This window comes from Sinohyriopsis cumingii, chromosome 17, assembly GCF_028554795.1.
Source record: "Sinohyriopsis cumingii isolate HCF-2022 chromosome 17, ASM2855479v2, whole genome shotgun sequence".
Classification (NCBI taxonomy): domain Eukaryota; kingdom Metazoa; phylum Mollusca; class Bivalvia; order Unionida; family Unionidae; genus Sinohyriopsis; species Sinohyriopsis cumingii.
This window is the reverse complement of record NC_142977.1, coordinates 96551381-96572417: the sequence shown is the minus strand read 5'-3', so window position 1 is coordinate 96572417 and position 21037 is coordinate 96551381. Positions and strand designations below refer to the sequence as shown.

General features: G+C 35.2%; 1 protein-coding gene across 3 annotated transcripts in view; it reads left to right on the top strand.

Moving 5' to 3' along the window:
• Positions 1 to 15412, top strand: part of LOC149779486 (cation-dependent mannose-6-phosphate receptor-like) — a 40104-nt gene extending 24692 nt beyond the window's left edge. For 2 of the 3 annotated variants that reach the window (XM_089938633.1, XM_089938630.1), the window contains 2 exons: positions 1236 to 1362; positions 4101 to 4442. In XM_089938633.1, coding sequence (XP_089794759.1) covers positions 1236 to 1362; positions 4101 to 4160 — 187 coding nt within the window. In that variant the 3' untranslated portion in view covers positions 4161 to 4442. Of the gene's footprint in view, positions 1 to 1235; positions 1363 to 4100; positions 4443 to 15050 lie in introns of those variants that run through there. The other variant, XM_089938631.1, reaches the window with a different exon arrangement.
• Positions 15413 to 21037: the final 5625 nt, after the last annotated feature.

Below are 21037 nucleotides of genomic sequence, written 5' to 3'. Positions count from 1 at the left end.
CCTTACATGTCAATTCGCTCCGTTGGTAACTCTACTTTCCAAGATAGCAGGTCAATGCCTTACCTGTCAATTGCTAAATTGGAAATCCTATTTCCCAATACAACAGGCAACTTCCATAACTGTCAGTTGCCACATTGGTAACTATACTGTCTAATATACTGTTCGGATGGCCCAAGTTGTTAGAGCATCCGTCTCGGATGCAGGCGGTAGCTGGTTCGAATCCTAAAGACTTATAACAATGGTGCTATCAGCTCCCTTGCTTGACTCTCACCATAAAGAGGTTAGTCTCAGAATAACGTGACCGGGTGGAATGTGATGCTACATGTGTGCATCATGATGAGCTAATGCTAGACATCACTATATGCCACACTGTAGACATCGCACTATATGACTAAAATTGTTAATGTTCGTTATAAATACACACACAGACGATCTTACTTTACAATACAACAGGTCAATTCCTTACCTCTCTACTGGAAACTCAGCTTTCGATATTGCAGGTCAGTTCCTTACTTGTCAGATGTTACATTGGTAACTCTACTTGCCAATATATCAGGTCAATTCTCTGTCTTCAGTTTAAGTAGAAATTTTCATATTTTCGCAGACTAGAATTGTTTCCATGTACAACACGTGGTGAGTTTTTTTTTTTTTTTAAATTCCAGTAATAATATTGCCCGTTGTTTTACAATGTCAAAATTGTATTTGAAATGTATATAATAGTAATCATATACATATTGAGAATTTTTAATTGGAACTCTACGACAGAAATCAAGGTATATAGAATTAACTATATAAAGAATTACAAGTGTACATCAAACTAAACGGAAAGTGCTATCCAGGGACGTCATTTAAACTTTTTTTCAGGGGAGAGAGGCAAAACTTGATGGGGGGGGGGGGGAGGAGGCAAAAATTGACGGGCTAGTTAATTTTTGTATACAGGCAACAGCAATATTACATTTTGCAGCACATGCAAATTCGGGGGGTGGGGGTGGGCAAGTGCCTTCCTGCCCCACCCCACCCCCTAAATGACGTCCCTGGTGCTATCCCTGGAGTATACAAAATAATGATTTATAATACTCGGCAGAATTATTATATAAATACAAATGATACTATCATACAGGTTAGGGGATTTTTAAATTGTACTTTTGAACAAGATACACTTATGGCTGTCTCAGAACGGTCAACCATATTAAAGTTTCGTTTCTTCATCTTCATTCCTTTCTGGTTCCTCGCAGGTTTGTCGTCTTGGTGTTCATTTACATCGTGGGAGGAATCCTGTTCCAGACATTTGTGCGGAAAGCTACGGGCAAAGAAAGGTTTCCAAACTATGATATGTGGAGACAGTTCCCAATTTTTGTTAAGGTATGTTCGAAAAATTGTTATGCAATCAGTATATCGTTGGGGAACATGCGTGCTAAGTATAGTCTTGAGATAACATGTAATCCTCGACTGTGATGAATGGGAGGACCGGAATCTAGCTATAGGGACAGTATTTTGTTTACTGCAGGTACGTATATGAATATTGTTTTTACCGCATTTATGTATGTTGACAATGTTTGTGCTGAAGCAAGGTAAAGAGATGGGATCTTTGGAAGTTACTTAGCACTCCATGCTTTTATATTTCTTAAAATCTTGCTCCGAAAGACTGAGATCCTAAATTAGAAACGATCAGGTTTGTTTCTCACGTCAAATTCTAGACACTGGAACCTTTGACTCACCCACCCATCCGGTGATACACTGATGAAACAACTTGCTGTACTGCTTCGGGAAACTTGGCTCTGGAGCATTGCAGTCCTAAGTTAGATACGATCAGGTAAGTTTCTCACGTCAAATTCAAGACAATCAATCCTTTGAGCACCACTGTGATATACAGCTGAAACTAGTTGATTCCATCTGGATCTGTCCTTTTACTTTTCCAACAGACCTCACGGTGATATATGCATAGGAATGGAACTTAGATATGGTTTGTATTTTCTTGTTTTATTTGTCGGGGGAGGGGCAAGAGAAGTTTTTTGGGGTATCTTTTGCATATGAACATCACACACACACATTCACATCCCTGTCTGTCTGTCTGTCTGTCTCTCTGTCTGTCTCTCTGTATGTTTCTCTGTCTGTCTGTCTGTCTGTCTCTCTCTCTCTCTCTCTCTCTCTCTATATATATATATATATATATATATATATATATATATATATATATATATATATATATAGAGAGAGAGAGAGAGAGAGAGAGAGAGAGAGAATTATAAATATATACCATACAGAATGGAGAGTGCTATCCCTTGATTCTATAGAAGAATGCGTGATAATAGTAGTCAGAATTAATATTTAATACAAATAATACTATCATACAGCTTAGAGAATCTTTTAATTGGTACTTTACGGATATTCGAACCCAGGTCCGCGGGTAAACGGTACTCACGCCTTGCCTCATCGCCTTCACGACTAAGCACACATCACCAAAAAATGATGCTACTATAGAATCCAGAGAAAGCACATTCCATTCTGTCTGGTGTGTATTTATAATTCTCTTTAATTAAATTAAATGTACCTTGCTGTCTGTCATAGGAATCCGGAATGACTATGTAGATAGATGAGAATTAATTACTATGTCGTAATGCGAGTGTGTCTGCTACACACGGGTGCATATAACACCGACTGAGTAGCATCAGTGTTTGGATTAGTGTGCTTAGTCGTGAAGGCATATGGACCACGTGTGTGCAGGCAAGGCGATGGGTGCCGTTTATCCGTGGACCTGGGTTCGAATCTCCGTACAGTACGAATTAAAAATCTTCTTACCTGTATGATAGTATTATATATATATATATATATATATATATATATATATATATATATATATATATATATATATATATATATATATATATATATATATATACGAACCCCTAACTTAATCTCTTATTTAGCATGACCGGCCGCAAAATGTCGGTAATGTTACGACATTAATTGATTCTTTTCCCTTCACTTTTGATTGTGAAAGAAAATCACATCCCAGAGAATATGGATGGCACCTGTAGTCCTTATCTCTTTCATGTGAATCTGAATCGGAATTAGTCTTACAGATTTCTTGATTTATAACCATTTTCATATCGTATTTACGGTTCTGTCAGCATTCGGATTCGTGTTAAAGCCGTTTTCCATTAGCAGAAAGTCCTTTCCGATGCATATACTGTTATTTACAATCTATATGAGATGCAAAGAATGACCTCTGTATTCAGATCTTCGGTGGCCAAGTTGTAAAAATGACAGCCATGTTTTTTTCTATGGATGGAGCGGGCATAGTGAGCATATTTCCGTCTGTCGCTTCTTCGCCAGTCTATCCTTTCGTTGGGCCGTCAAACTTGTGTGCGCCATATAATTTGAGACTCATTGCGAGAATGGATTGTTTATTTTGTTTTGTTATGCCCTAAGCTGTATTCTCGTGATTAATTTTAAAGTTCAAGATTGCATGTAATCTTGTTTACTTTTCGTACTCAATTTATGATCCTGAAGTAGTTCGAAATAAGTCTGGAATAACTGATCTGCGAACCTAAGCCATCTTAGAATTGTAGTTCAAAGGTGACTTGAGGAAATATTATCAAAGCTGTTACGATGCATATAATAATAATAATAATAATAATAATAATAATAATAATAACTATTATTATTATAGTGGTATTCGTGGTTCCATAAGCTCCGCCTTGGTCGATATGTTAGTCTTTATCATATGACAGTTTTAAGTATGCAAAAAGTTATGCTCTTTAACATAAACCTGAAGAAATACTTTGTAGACCCAAATTAGACTCAATGTATTTATATTTTACAAAAAGTCCTAGAGTTGGGAATAGTTTACTTACTATTCGATATTTCTTTATCCAAAACTTTCTATGGGACGGATAAATCTCCGCAGGAGAACTACTTAAGGGTAAGTTTCCCGCTCGAAAGTTTGGTCCTAGAACATTCTTCCCGGATAAATATATTTTCATGTTTTTTAGTTAGTAAAAACTATTTACAAAGTTTATAAAGATTTATGTGTTCTCGTCGTTGGAGCGCAAAGGTTTTATTCATTTCGCTCTATTGTTTTTATTTTCTTTTTTCAGACTGGTATCATGTTTGTAATTCGGAGAGGAAAAAACGTGCCAGTGTACCAGGCTATATGAGACCGGATGTCACAAATTTAAGGCATAAACTTGGACATAAACTGTTTCTAAATGAAGGATCCACGAATATTTCTAACTCATACCAGATATTCTGGAAGATTCCTCATCTAAAAATCGAAATTGATAATTATCATCTGATGTCGCACTGACATTACATCATCCATGTGATATAAAACAGCACAAAGCATATTACGACAATAACTCTTTTCCAGTTAAATACCTTTGTCATTGTCTTTATTTATTTTTTGTGCAAAAATTAAAAGCAACAAATGGCGTTGTTAAGCTCTGTGTATTCGGTTAATCATATTCATTGAAGAGTAGGAGATCGTCTGATGAAATAATACTAAAGCAATATTACATTTTCATTTTAGAATGTGTGTTGCCGATTTAGCAAGGTCCTTCGTTTTGTTCCAAAAGTGTGTGATTCCAAGCGCTAAGTTTCGTGTATTGTGGCAATTATTGAAGTATGGTTCATACTTATGGGACGATCAGAAACATTTGAGGTTCTGATAAGTCTTTTTACTTAAATTTGTTTGGATAGAATGTGTTTACTTTGGATGCCTTATTTGTTTACCTTGGAGACAAAAGTAGTTCTTGTTAATGAAACAAGTTACAAGACAGTTTCTACTTTTTATGAGATATTAAATTAAGTGCTAATTCTATCATGTTTATCATTCAGCCATCAATTATGAAAGTTGAAAGCATTCACAGAACCACACACTTTTTTAATATTTAGGAGCCTGTACACTAAAATTTCTTCTGATAGGTTGATAGTAGTGGGGTGGGGTGGTGGGTTGGGTCTGGGGTGAGGAGCGCAGAACAATAAATAATATGGCACTATGGCTGGTATGGAAATTTTAGATTGTTGGCTAGTATGGAGGTTAAGGGAATATGAAATGGAATGTGATCATGGGCGCCTGCACATAGGGGAAAGGGTTTTGCACCTGAACCCCTAGTTAAATTTCAGCAACGTAGTAGTTTCGTCTCGATTGTCAGCGGATTAAAGACATAACGAATGCTATGTTCGTGATTTTTGAGAAAATAAGTCACATTCCTATCGATTTCATGCAGGTATATCTCGATGAAAGGTCGTTCGAGTTTGCTAGGCCGACAAGAAAGCGTATACGCTATGCCGCCACCTAATGGTGGCGGCCAATTCCAACATTTCGATAGGCATTGGACTCTGACCCTACACCCCAACATAAATGTCCAAATATCAAAAATGGGGTAGCAAGGGTCAGAAGAAACTCGGACTAATGAAGCCCTGACCAGATTTCACCTCTTAACATGTTTTGTGTTTTGTCCTAAAGCCGTAAAACTTAATGGCTGACCACTACATATTTGTCTCACACTTATATGTTCAATAATGGTTTTAATACTTAACATATTGTGTTGTATATCTCTGCCTTTTGGGCCACATGTTTGGTTGATATTTATAATTTTCCACATTCCGTTTTTTATCCTATCCGCTAAAATTTTGCTTAATATTTTATAATTAGTATTAAGGAGGGAGAAGGGCCTCCAATTTTTTAGTTCTTCTCTATCTCCTTTCCCTTTGTATAGTAAGGTTATTAACCCTTCCCTCATGCTTTCTGTCATTACATCATCTCTAAGTAAAATATTATTATACAACCATTCCAAAATGGGTGACAACTCACCACAGAATTTTATGTAGAAATCCGTGGTGAGTCCATCTCCCCCTGGGGATTTTCCTTTAGTAAGACTTTGAATACTTTTCATTATTTCTTCTTGTGAGATGAAATCATCACATATGTCCTTATGTTCTGATGATATCATCTCGTACTGGATATCTCTTAGATACTCTTCAATTTTTTCGTCTGCAATTCCCAGTGATGTGTACAGATTAGTGTAGTATTCTTCAATGTGTTTTAAGATTTCAAGCTTATCGGTTGTTTTCTTATCTCCATTAACTTTTAGGCTATCCATAATTTTTTTCTCCCCCCTCCTAATTTCTTCACGTTTATATAATCCTTCTGCCCTTTTTGTAGATATATGTGAATTTTCCTGCCCTTATTTCTTTTCCCCTAATCTTTTCTTCTATAATTTTATTTAATTTGTCTTTTAGTTTTTTTCCTTTCTATTGTATTAGTTTCCTTGAGTTGCCTTTCAATCGCTTCCTGTTCTAGTTTTAGATTTATACTTCTTATCTGCGCGTGTTTTATAGCTATTTTTTTAAATTAGTTTTTGAGTTTGTCCCATTCTTCAATAATGTCTCTATTCCCGTTTTCCACAAAATTGTTAAAATCATTTTTTATTTCTCTAACAAAGTTTGGCTCTTTTAGTAGTTTGTTGTTTAATTTCCAGTTTCCTTTACCCCAGTTCTTTTGTGTGTTCAACATTCATTTTAATATATATTAATTTGTGATCGGATACTTTAAAATCTAAAATACCTGCTTCTTTATACTTTATCCCCTCAAAGTTGGTACACAAAAATTTGTCGATCCTACTTCCTTTATTTATTTTATATTCATAGGTGTATTCCTTCCTTGGCATATTCAGGATACGATATACATCCGTAAATTTATGTCTAGTTATAAAATTTTCCATTTCTAATTTGAACCTTACATCATGTGGTGTTAACTCCCCTTCCCTATCTATAATATCCCCCTACCCAATTATAATCCCCTCCCAGTACCACCTCTTGCATCGTGTATTTCTCTAAATATTTCGTTAGTTTTCCCAAAAACTCTTGTTTGCGATATTTGTTAGCTGGTATGTATAGATTTATAAAATGTGTTTTTCCTAATTTTTATATGTAAAAGGTGTTGGCGGACCGTCATGGGTTCAAGTCATGTGTTTTGGAGCTCCCAGTTTTTCATCAAATTGGATGGTAAAATGTGATTGTATTCATTGATACATGTTGTGGATATATTCTTGAAGTGATCAGTTGTATTGTGGTGTAATTACTATTTTTGGAAGTTTTCTTTCAAGTATTAATTTTGTGTTTTTAATATTTCTTAGTCATATATTCATTGAACCCATTTGTACCAGGAGTACCAGGAGTACGGACAATTATAACTCACTTATAGCTCACTTATAGTTCAGTTCTATATTTGGTTTGTTTAAGCCTTAATGGATTTAGTGAGTGCAAGTAAGAGCTAATCTGGGCTAAACACATGACTTGGTATAGGCTCTCTTGATAACTGCTAACTCATGTTCATCTAAAGAGTGTGAGCTCTTTCAGAATCTATATTGCATGAGAAAGTTAGATAAAAGTTGACAATATGGCTGAAATGAAAATATACTACCAACAATAAATAAAAACAAAATAAATAAATAAATAAATACTTGAATGTTTTGGGAGATTTTCATTAGAAAAGAACAAAAATGCTCTCTCAGCAGGATATTATAGATGATGTGGACATTGAGAGAAAGTCTCAAAATAGTTTTGATGTTGCTCAAGACATGTTAGATAATGAAAATGAGGACAACACCAATTCAAGGCCGGATTTAAACTTATCAGAGATGGATGATATGGGGAAACCGAAGGGAAATCTGAGAAACATTGAAAATGTCACTGATGCTGATACCAAAGATGATACCAATGATGATGCTCTATTTGTCTCACAGACATCGCAAGCAGAACAAGATTCAGATGTAGACGAAATTAATGAAGGCATATACATGCAAATCAAAACCAAATTTGGAACTCTTAATAGAAGTGCCTTCAAAAAAAGATTGAAATCAACACTTGATGTCAAAGGTCTCAGGGATTCTAGGCAAGCTCTCTTTGATCTAGCAAAAAGGAAGAGATATGATTGTCCTGATGGTCGATTAGTAGAACGTTTACCTCGAACAAATAGTGCTCCTGTGGAGGATAAGTTATCGGAAGATATTTATATTATATTCCATTTCATTGAAGGAGAAAATAATTACAGTGACATGAAAGCATGTATATCTAAATGGGCATTGAAACATAATTCTGAAACAAGATCATCCCAGCGTATAAACTCAATTCGCAGTGATTGTATATCACAAAGTCCGAAAGCTCCGGTCAATGATAGCGCCTTACAAAGAACTGATGAAGATGCTGATAGAATGAGCACAATATTTGCGCAGATAGCGATAATGAATGATAAGTTTGAAGAAAAATTCTCCAGATTGGAAAACCAGTTGGGTGATATTATCACACGGACAGAAAATGAGATCCTAAACTTAAAGTCAGACTTAGTGGAAACTACGAAGAAACTCAAAGAGGCGAACTCTCATATAGAACAACTGAAATTAAAGGAAGAAAAACTAATCAATGATAATAGAGGAATGTATTTCCAGATGTCATCAATGGCAACCCGGGAAAATGAGATTAAAGAATTATCTTCTCATGTACATCAACATCTAGATGTGATCATGAAAAAGATTAACTGTATTGAGGGAAAGTTAGACACAATTTGTACAAGACACAAACTTTTATTCAATCAGTCTAACAAAGGAAGTGATAGAAACGTAGACTTGCAAATGAAAGAAAATCATGGAAATCATGAACTATCAGCATACAAGGAGAGTAGACATGTTATCTCTCCATCTATTGATCAAGAAAATGTAGTACATGGACAAAAAGAAATACGTAAAGAGCCTGCTAGAGCTCTTCCAGTAAATTTGCCTAGCAATGGTCCCGCTATGTTTACATTGAAAGATTTCCCGCCACTTTCACGGAATGATCGGACTAACATAACGGAAAATGTGAATCATAATCAGCGCACAGAAATAACATCTCACAATGCAAGTACATCAACCTACAATCAGCAAAAGAAATTAAGATATGAAGATAGAGCTAACATAAATATAAATGAAAACATAAATAAAGATCAAATAGGGCACAACAAATCACCAAATGATCAAAGAATGATTCCGAATGACGAGGAGAGACAAAAAAAGGAAGATACATCGTATAGACATATTGAGACAATTATTACCAGACCCAATCAAAGGAATATAGAACCGGATGTGTTTGAACCAGTTGTAAGAAACAAAATAAGACGCATTCTGCTATCAAATGTCAAATCGAGAAAAAATATAGATGTAGTAAGGACAGCTATTGCAACTCAGTGCAAGGAGGAAGGTGTGACAGTAACATTCGTCCGCCTCATAAAGGAACGACCCCATTGGGATGGATCAAATATATATACATTTCGACTAAATGTACTGGATAAAGATTTTGAACTGATGATGAATAATGAATCATTTTGGAGTTCTGGAATAAAATGTAGGGAATGGATAACAAACAGAAAATGGAGAGAAGGCTACTTACTTGATGAAACGCATGAGAATTACAAAATATATTCCTAATGAGCATAACCATATGACTAGTAATTGCTTCTTAATTATAATTATGATCATTATTTCAACATGGAATGTACGTGGTATAATGTCTAGCACGCAGAAATTAATTGAATTGTTACCAGACACAGATATATTTGTTATCACTGAACACTGGCTTTGTACAAAGAATCTAACGTATTTAGATAAATTACATGATGATTTCAAAGTAGTTGCGCTACCTACTGAAGAGATACAACAATGCTATAGAGGTAGTGGCGGGGTTGCCGTATTTTATAGATCATCACTATGCAAAGCAAGCACCTTACAAAATGAGTTCCCAAATATTATGGCGGTGAAAATCTTAGTGAGAGACTTGGAACCTATAATTTTGATTGCAACCTACTTTCCCTCGACAACTAGAACTGATGATGCATATGACAAATTTTGTGAAAATGTTTTTGATGTGTATGATAGGTATTCTGCTGAAAATATATGCATAATTACGGGCGACATGAATGCAGATCTTGTGTGTAAAAATCCATCAAGAAGAGATCTTGCTCTCAAAAAAAGAATAGAACAGAGAAACATAGTTGCTACGCTGGTGATAAAACCACATGAACATTACATCACGTATAGATCAAAAGACATGTCACGAACGTCCACACTTGATTATATATTAATACCTGAAATAATTAGAGGTGCTGTAAAAAGACACATAGTAAATGACAAAATCGATTTCTCAATATCGGATCACCTACCTATTACAGCGGCACTTGCAAAAGATATACTGAAGGAAAATAAAAAGACATGTGTATCTCCAAGAATGAAATGGAACTTGGCAAATCCATTAGAAATGAGCATGTATAAATCTGATGTTAGTGCATTCTTGAATTTCACCTATGAGTGTAAAAAGGTAGAAGATATAGAGAAGTATAATGAATTGATAACTAAGAGTGTAATAACTGCATCAGACCGATATATTCCAAAGTCCGAATTCAAATCGCACTTGAAACCATATTGGAAGAAAAGTGGGCTTGAAAATTTACATCAGAATATGAGAAAAGCGCGCGGAGAATGGATCAAAGCAGGAATAAATAGAAGCACAGAGTGTAGCATCAAAAGAAGATACAAGGACGCGAAAAGAAAGTTTAGAAAGAAACATAGGCAAGAGAAAAAGGTATATAAAGAGTGTATATTTGAAGAGATAGAAAAGAGTGCAGAAATGGGAATAGACGAATTCTATGCAGTCATACGGGAAAATAGAAAAGATAAATCGGACATTGGTAATATTGCATTTCGAGGAGTAGAATCTAATACTTTGGATGAATGTGTCAATCTATGGAAACTATATTTTTCTGAATTAAGTGGTACAACAGATGAGGAACATAATGATTGTGTCAAAATGAAGAATATGTACGAAGAAAGCAAACTAGAGAATGATAACATAAAATGTAATAATATTACAGAGGAAGAAGTGTTGCAGCATATCAAGTCTCTAAAAACAAAAAAATCACCAGGCATTGATTGCATATCGAATGAACACTTAAAGTATGGTGGAAAATATTTAATCAGACATTTAACTGCCCTTTTTAATTACATGATCCAGTATGAGTATTTGCCTAATGTATATAGATGTGGGATGATTATACCGATATACAAACAAAATGGTAAAGATAAAAAGGATCCAGTGAATTATCGTGGTATAACATTGACATCTTGTCTGGGAAAATTGTTTGAAAAAATATTGATGACTAGAATTCAAAAGTATTTAGACAAAATAAGCTTTCCACATCCTTATCAATTTGGATTTCGTAAGGAGGCTGGATCTATCTCCGCTGCTTTTACTCTTCAAGAATGTTTGATGTACTTTAATAATCATAACTCTAATGTATATGCTGTTTTTCTGGATAACGAAAAGGCATTCGATAGACTGTGGCATTGTGGACTATTAAAAAAACTAAAAATATTAGGAATTAATGCAAAAATATGGAGAATAATCGCCCATTCCTACACACAGTCAAGTGCCTGTGTAGCGTGTAGAGGATGTATATCTAACACATTTCCATTACGGAGAGGCGTTGGTCAAGGGCGTGTAATGTCGGCTTTTTTATTTCTCGTGTACATAAATGACCTATTGAATGAGCTAGTAATGACTAATTGCGGGATAACAGTGAATCAGATGAACATACCTGGCATGCTTTTGGCAGACGACACTACTCTACTAAGCTCTACGCTGAATGGATTGCAAATACTCGTGAATACAGCTTATCAGTATGCACAGAAGTGGAAATTGAAATATAACTCTAACAAGAGTAATTGGATGATATTTAGTAAAAGAAAGGAAGTGTACTCATCAAATGGAATTACTCTGGGATCACAGAATATTCCTAGAGCAAAAAAAGTGAAATATGCAGGAGTTACCTTTTCGCAATCAATGAAAACTAATGATCGTATAATCTATTCCTACGATAAAGCTAAACGTGTAACAAACTCACTATACTCAACTGGATTAAATGCAAATGGAATGAATCCTATAGTCTCTGTGAAAGTCTGGGAAAGAGTTATATTGCCATCTGCTTTGTATGGCTCAGAACTCTGGTTTAATATGTCATATCAGGGCATTGAATCAATGGAGAAAATACAACGATATTTCGCCCGGAGAGTACAAGGTTTCCCTCAAAGATCGCCTACTGGATCTACGACATCGTGCTTGGGGATGATATCAATGGAAGCTCGCATAGATAAGCAAAAACTCGTATTCCTTGGTCGCATGTGTAGAACATCAGCAAATTTAACGGCTAAAAAGGTTTTCCTCTGGGCTGTTGGAAATTTTATTTTTGACCCCCAACATAGCTACAACTCTTTTATATATGATGTAAATACTGTACTAAAAAAGTATGATTTAGAAGACTATCTCAACGACTTTATTTTCACTGGAAAATTTCCAGACAAAATAACATGGAAAAACTTAATTGGGACAAGAATACAGATATTAGAGGAGAGAAAACATGAAATGAGTATCAGAAATCCATCAGAGGGATTTGGTAGATTTTTAAAAATTAATCCAGGATTAAAAATGCATCATCTATGGAAAATAGCTTACACTGACTCAAGCAGAAAAATGGAATATGGGACATTAATTCGTATTGGAGGAATGCAAGCAAGACCTGGACTGTGTCCCCTATGTGGCAAAATGAGTCATGACCGTATTTTGCACATTTCGATGAATTGTGCCTTAACCTCAGACGACAGAAACCACTTGATGGAAAGTCTATTTTCGTATATGCCTCCAGTGATTTACCGTGATTTCTGTGATCAGATCGATGATGTTATACTGATTATACTACTTGGTGGTTTAAATGATATATCAGAACGTTTAGAATTTGAGGCATGGTTAAATATGATCAGACTATCTACCAAGTATTTCATTAAGATAAAGGATATTATATATTCGATTCAATAGAGAACTCACTCAAAATATAAGGAAAGAAATACTTGTACTGGATTGCAAAGAGAGTAGGAAACTATTTTTGTTGTGAGGATACATTTTCAAATGTTTTATCGTATATATATCTCTATCTAGATTAGTAATGATTTTAATTTATTTATTCGTTTGCTATTGGAAATAATTCAATAAGTAACGAATCTACTATTTTTGTGATTCTATGTATTTAAATGCATTTCTTTTTTTGTCTTAAAATCTTCAGAAAATGGAGGAATAAAAGAATATCATCATCTATATATATATATAGAGAGAGAGAGAGAGAGAGAATTATAAATATATACCATACAGAATGGAGAGTGCTATTCCTTGATTCTATAGAAGAATGCGTGATAATAGTAGTCAGAATTAATATTTAATACAAATAATACTATCATACAGCTTAGAGAATCTTTTAATTGGTACTTTACGGATATTCGAACCCAGGTCCGCGGGTAAACGGTACTCACGCCTTGCCTCATCGCCTTCACGACTAAGCACACATCACCAAAAAATGATGCTACTATAGAATCCAGAGAAAGCACATTCCATTCTGTCTGGTGTGTATTTATAATTCTCTTTAATTAAATTAAATGTACCTTGCTGTCTGTCATAGGAATCCGGAATGACTATGTAGATAGATGAGAATTAATTACTATGTCGTAATGCGAGTGTGTCTGCTACACACGGGTGCATATAACACCGACTGAGTAGCATCAGTGTTTGGATTAGTGTGCTTAGTCGTGAAGGCATATGGACCACGTGTGTGCAGGCAAGGCGATGGGTGCCGTTTATCCGTGGACCTGGGTTCGAATCTCCGTACAATACTAATTAAAAATCTTCTTACCTGTATGATAGTATTATATATATATATATATATATATATATATATATATATATATATATATATATATATATATATATATATACGAACCCTAACTTAATCTCTTATTTAGCATGACCGGCCGCAAAATGTCGGTAATCTTATGACATTAATTGATTCTTTTCACTTCACTTTTGATTGTGAAAGAAAATCACATCCCAGAGAATATGGATGGCACCTGTAGTCCTTATCTCTTTCATGTGAATCTGAATCGGAATTAGTCTTACAGATTTCTTGATTTATAACCATTTTCATATCGTATTTACGGTTCTGTCAGCATTCGGATTCGTGTTAAAGCCGTTTTCCATTAGCAGAAAGTCCTTTCCGATGCACATACTGTTATTTACAATCTATATGAGATGCAAAGAACGACCTCTGTATTCAGATCTTCGGTGGCCAAGTTGTAAAAATGACAGCCATGTTTTTTTCTATGGATGGAGCGGGCATAGTGAGCATATTTCCGTCTGTCGCTTCTTCGCCAGTCTATCCTTTCGTTGGGCCGTCAAACTTGTGTGCGCCATATAATTTGAGACTCATTGCGAGAATGGGTTATTTATTTTGTTTTGTTATGCCCTAAGCTGTATTCTCGTGATTAATTTTAAAGTTCAAGATTGCATGTAATCTTGTTTACTTTTCGTACTCAATTTATGATCCTGAAGTAGTTCGAAATAAGTCTGGAATAACTGATCTGCGAACCTAAGCCATCTTAGAATTGTAGTTCAAAGGTTACTTGAGGAAATATTATCAAAGCTGTTACGATGCTTATAATAATAATAATAATAATAATAATAATAATAATAATAACTATTATTATTATAGTGGTATTCGTGGTTCCATAAGCTCCGCCTTGGTCGATATGTTAGTCTTTATCATATGACAGTTTTAAGTATGCAAAAAGTTATGCTCTTTAACATAAACCTGAAGAAATACTTTGTAGACCCAAATTAGACTCAATGTATTTATATTTTACAAAAAGTCCTAGAGTTGGGAATAGTTTACTTACTATTCGATATTTCTTTATCCAAAACTTTCTATGGGACGGATAAATCTCCGCAGGAGAACTACTTAAGGGTAAGTTTCCCGCTCGAAAGTTTGGTCCTAGAACATTCTTCCCGGATAAATATATTTTCATGTTTTTTAGTTAGTAAAAACTATTTACAAAGTTTATAAAGATTTATGTGTTCTCGTCGTTGGAGCGCAAAGGTTTTATTCATTTCGCTCTATTGTTTTTTTTTTCTTTTTTCAGACTGGTATCATGTTTGTAATTCGGAGAGGAAAAAACGTGCAAGGGTATCAGTCTATATGAGACCGGATGTCACAAATTTAAGGCATAAACTTGGACATAAACTATTTCTAAACTATTTTTAACTTATACCAGATATTCTGGAAGATTCCTCATCTAAAAATCGAAATTGATAATTATCATCTGATGTCGCACTGACATTACATCATCCATGTTATATAAAACAGCACAAAGCATATTACGACAATAACTCTTTTCCAGTTAAATTCCTCTGTCATTGTCTTTATTTATTTTTTGTGCAAAAATTAAAAGCTACAAATGGCGTTGTTAAGTTCTGTGTATTCGGTTAATCATATTCATTGAAGAGTAGGAGATCGTCTGATGAAATAATACTAAAGCAATATTACATTTTCATTTTAGAACGTGTGTTGCCGATTTAGCAAGGTCCTTCGTTTTGTTCCAAAAGTGTGTGTGTGTGTGTGTGGGGGGGGTAGAGTCTTCGGTGAGGAGCGCAGAACAATAAATAATATGGCACTATGGCTGGTATGGAAATTTTAGATTGTGGGCTAGTATGGAGGTAAAGGGAATATGAAATGGAATGTGATCATGGACGGCGGCACATAGGGGAAAGGGTTTTGCACCTGAACCCCTAGTCAAATTTCAGCAACGTAGTAGTTTCGTCTCGATTGTCAGCGGATTAAAGACATAACGAATGCTATGTTCGTGATTTTTGAGAAAATAAGTCACATTCCTATCGATTTCATGCAGGTATATCTCTATGAAAGGTCGTTCGAGTTTGCTAGGCCGACAAGAAAACGTATACGCTATGCCGCCACCTAATGGTGGCGGCCAATTCCAACATTTCGATAGGCATTGGACTCTGACCCTATACCCCAACATAAATGTCCAAATGTCAAAAATGGGGTGGCAAGGGTCAGAAGAAACTCGGACTAATGAAGCCCCGACCAGATTTCACCTCTTAACATGTTTTGTGTTTTGTCCTAAAGCCGTAAAACTTAATGGCTGACCACTACATATTTGTCTCACCCTTCCAGAAAATAATTCTGCTGGCGCCCCTCAGTGCGGTGTTATGTAGTTTATGATATGTAACTTCTGGTTGCAATTTCGAAAGAAATCACATTGGCGGTTATGGGAATTTAAATTTAAAAAAGTACATAGATTAAACATTGTGGGTTATAGCGGTAATTGAAATTTAATATTATAGGTCAGTGTAGTGGTTTACGCTGATCTAACACACGGAAAGGCAATCCAGTAAACATCTTTGCTAACAAGATGTTATAAAGCAATTAGGCGCCAATTGATATAACATAGAAAGTTCACGTGACTAGGTGAAATTAAACATATGGCGGTTCTAATGAGGTTATATAGGTGAGGGACGTGGTGTATTTAACATGGTGGTCTTTATGTCCAACATAGCTGTCGTTAGATTGGGACTAAATGTAGGTCTCGCTGGTTAGTTACGTATTTTGACACCTTTTTTATTTTTAAGGTAGAAGGCATGAACCTCATTATCATAAGCCTAGCATTTATAAATTCACACAGAAGCTAAATCTGTAACGTGGTTTAGATTTACTTTGAGCTAGGCTTGAAAATTGATTGTCTTGTTAGGTGACTGCCTGTCACAGCTAGAGTAGCACTGAAGATCAAATACGTAACTTTGTTGAAAATCAGCAGCCGATTTAGCTTACGTATTTACGTATGTCTGCTACAGAGGTAAAGATATACAAATCGAGATGGTTGATGGGTAATGAAATGTATGCTAATTTGTTATAGTACTAGTGAACTTTATCCATGCATAGGGCATATACTGATTATTTTAGCTGCCTTGTCACTGGAAAATATTCAAAATAGCTCTTTGCTGTCAAAAATGAATGTATAAAGGAGGGGTTGGTAGCAGTGTTGTTTCAGCATAAAAGCCACCAGTTGTATAAGGAATTAACTGATTGCCGCAGTCAAAATCTCGCATGTATGCTTTCTACAAAAATCATTTATTTGTTTTTATTTGTATCTTCAGTGTAAAAGTATTCTCATATTTCTGCAATAGGTCATTGTCGGACGAAAATTCACCAGATAAACTGTCCAGTGAGACTTGTAGTTCAAATATTCCATGACTGAAACAGAGTTAAGCGGAAACAAAATAAAAGCAAAACGGTTTTCAAAGTCGAGGAGACTAAATGTAATGATAAATGTGCGAGACTGCAGCAGAATTTAGATGTGTTAGTCAGAACATAAAGTCATTGCTTATCGTATGTCCGATCGTTAATGCTTTCTGTTGATGATTTTTCTGGATATCATTAAGGTCACGCTACACTGACTAACAGCAGCAGAGAGGGTGAACAGACCTTTTGCTGAAATGTCATTTTTGAAAAATATAAAGATTCCTACGAAAATTAAAAATATGAGCGTAATAACGCCAAATCAAAACGTATAACTTACCGAGACTTTCTCTAATTGGGTTAGGCTCTTTTGGTTACTTTATCTTTGTCGTTCGTGCTTTTCTTTATTTGCATGCGCGTTTTCGTTTACCCACCGGATGTTTTATTGAGGCCGCACCCTCTCTGCTGCTATAATTAAATCATTCTTATATCAATAATGACACCGGGTACGGAGTCTAACACTGTTAGATTAGCTAGAGAAAGATTAGAAGCAATCAAAAAGTTTTTGCCTGTTCGTGATTCTCTTAGACAAAAACTTCAAGAACGTCAAGAATCACAAGTCAAATATGCAGAAGGTACAGAAAAATTATTTAAACCTATTATAAAAGTTACTGAAAAAATTGCAGAAGCTAATGAAGGCATTCTTCCAGCAGTTAAACAGACTGCTGAGCAAACTGAAAAGATAGCACGAAGAACTAAACAAACAAAAACGATTTTAAGAGTTCTTCCAGCTGCAATAGCTGCTGCTCAACCTCCCACCATGGCGGAAGAAATACTTGAAGGTATTGGCAAAGTTCGTACTGAAACAGCCGATGTAAGAAACGATCTTGCACCTAAACCTTAAGTAGAAAAAGAAAATGTTGAATTGATTAAAAAATTTAAAGAAGGTGTTATTAAAGAACTAAAAGAAAAAATTGAAGAGAAAGTTTTTTCTCGTTTTTCATTTGATAGTCATTTACGAAAGTTTGAAATTCAAAACCTAAGTATGCTAAAATAAATAATGATAGTTATTTTAAATGGCTATACCGTGTGTATTATAACAAATCCCAAGTTAGAAGTGATGACGAAGTATATAATAAATACATTGACGACATAAATACATTTTATTCGGAGTTACAACTTCAACAACAACAACAACTACAACCTCCACAGCACGAACCTTCTTATCAACTTCATTCACCGCTGCAACAGATAGAACGACAACAACAATCTCCCAGGTCACGAATTCCTCGGCCACAACAAAAAACACAGTCTTTCCAAGAACAACAATCACAACCTCATGAGCAATAAGAAGAAGATCCAGAACTAAAATTAAGATTAGATTTTCGCCTAAAGGTATTAAAAATTATTAATTTAAACCACATCCATTTAATAGGTTTTGCTGCAAATAAAGCTGAATTAATAAACTTTGTAAGACTTGATCTTTTTAAAGATTATTATGGAAAATAGAAGGGATTGGGTTAAGGATTTATATTCTGTGTACAGTAATAACATTCCCAGTGATGACAGTCAGAATTTTATCAATTTGAAACGTAGTGTAGACTATCAAAGAAGATGAGGAGTGGGGCAAGACGAGAAAACAAAAAGGAGACGAGAAAACCTAGAAGCACAAGTAAGACTTTATAATCCTCCAGAAAATTGGGAAAAAGATTCTGGCGATGACACACCTCCTAGCGCCACAGGAAGTGGGTTTTACGCGACCACGCCAGGAGGAAGTGGTCTAGGAACTTGTCCTGACAGTGTTCTTGCCGATGTTGGCCGACTAGATCGGAGGAAAACGCGCAGAAAATAATTCTCCATAAATTATTAATGAAATATCTGATATTTGTCGAAGGTTGTTTACTGGCGGTGTTATGGATCGTAACATTTATCATTCTCTTATTAATGAAATTGCCGTTGATTATTACAGCTACTGAAACAATTAATTAATGGGCGTATAATTTAAAAAATGATCATACACATTGCTCAACGTGGGCCTATAATGGTTAGGGTATTGAACTCACGATTGCCAACTTACAAAGCGATTTACATAGATGGACTCGGTGATGTCGTTATGGGTTTATTCAGAAGGATGGCTCCAAAATCAGTACCGATTGCAAAACAATTATGTATGAAAACTACTGAAATTATTCGACATAAAGGTAATAGTGCTGCTTGTAATGTTGCTAGTAAGGCTTTTTTAGCGATCAAAGAAAGATTCGCTCAATTAGTGAGAAAAAAATCACACCCAGTAAAATTACCCAGCATTGAAATTATGCCTGCAAAAATAAGTAAAATAATAAATCAAGCTGCAAATGAAAAACTAGCGGAGTTGGCTGTTAATGAAGTGGTTCCTACAAAGTTGAATAACGAAATTATACCGACAAAGAAAGGCTTAATAGCAGGAAGCAGTCTTCGTGTTAGACGAAGATAATAATAATAAAATGTTTAAACGTATATCGGATCCAGCGTTTGATATGGACGCACCAATGCTCAAAGATGGATCTATACACGATTATCAGTTGTATTCTTACGACGCATGTATACCAGATCAACGTGGTCGAATCGAACTACAAGTTCAAGATACAAGCAGATATTTCTTACCCGCTGAAGCATTTATTGATGTAGAAGGTCAAATTGTAAAAACATATAATACTGCATATAATGCTAATGACAGAGTTGGTTTTATTAACAGTGGTATTATGGCGTTGTTTGACGGCGCTACGTACATGATTGACGGAAGAAATATTGAAACGATTAAAAAAGACGTTGATGCTGCTACAACGATAATAAATTTAGCAAGATATTCAGATGATTATACACGATCAGCTTGTCCGTCAATGATGATCGTTAAAGATAATTTTGACAGTGCTGACAGCAGACCGTATCATATAAGACGACCAAGAAACGATACCGACACCAGTGATGCTCCTATATGGCCGATGGTTCATGGTGCTAATCCAGAATTTAATTTAGGATTTACTACACGTAAATTAGTGTTAAAAGACGCAAATAGAAGATTTGCATGCGCAATTCCGTTATCACATATTTTTGGATTCTGTAGAAATGTTAGAAAAGTTATCTTTGGAGCCAAGCATACAGTTATATTTGTGAGAAAAGGTAATGAGAATGATGCAATCTGGCGGTCTGATGTTGTTGCTGATGATGCTAAGTAGCACTAAGAAAACTTTCACTGTGGATGCCAGTAATGACTCCAACGACTGCTGAAGAACAAAAATTACTTTATTTTATGAATTTAGGTAGAAAATCATTGTTATCATGGTTAACAGTAACCACAGATATTTTCGAATATTCAGAAGGTTGTCTATGACTTTCAATTTCATGTATACCCCTCATATCAAACCCCGGGGAGAGTGCAAAACGCAATCACCACGTTGTTCGACGTCGTGAGGAGGTATACATGAAATTTCCTTGGGCTGGCGCCCTAATCTTATATAGAAAAACTGCAATTATCGCCATCGTCGACAGTATGTAAGTCACGAGACTCGAACGCCGACACTCGAGCATGAGAATCAGCCGCGCTACCACTGCGCTATGTTCTAATCTTAGTGAAATTGTTTTTAAAGTTACCTATGTTAGATTTTCCTACAAATAACCACGGCGTGAATTTCAGAACATATCGTATTAAAATAATCGTATATTGGAAATATTTCAGCCTTTGACAAAGTCAGATTTAAAATATTTCTGTATATTTCTGTATAACAGAAAGATCTAGAAATAACTGAACTGTATTGTACATGTAACGGCGTGTGTGACCTGTTTTCTGCCTTGATTTTGTCGATAAGTTAGAAAGTACAAATACCCTTCTACTAA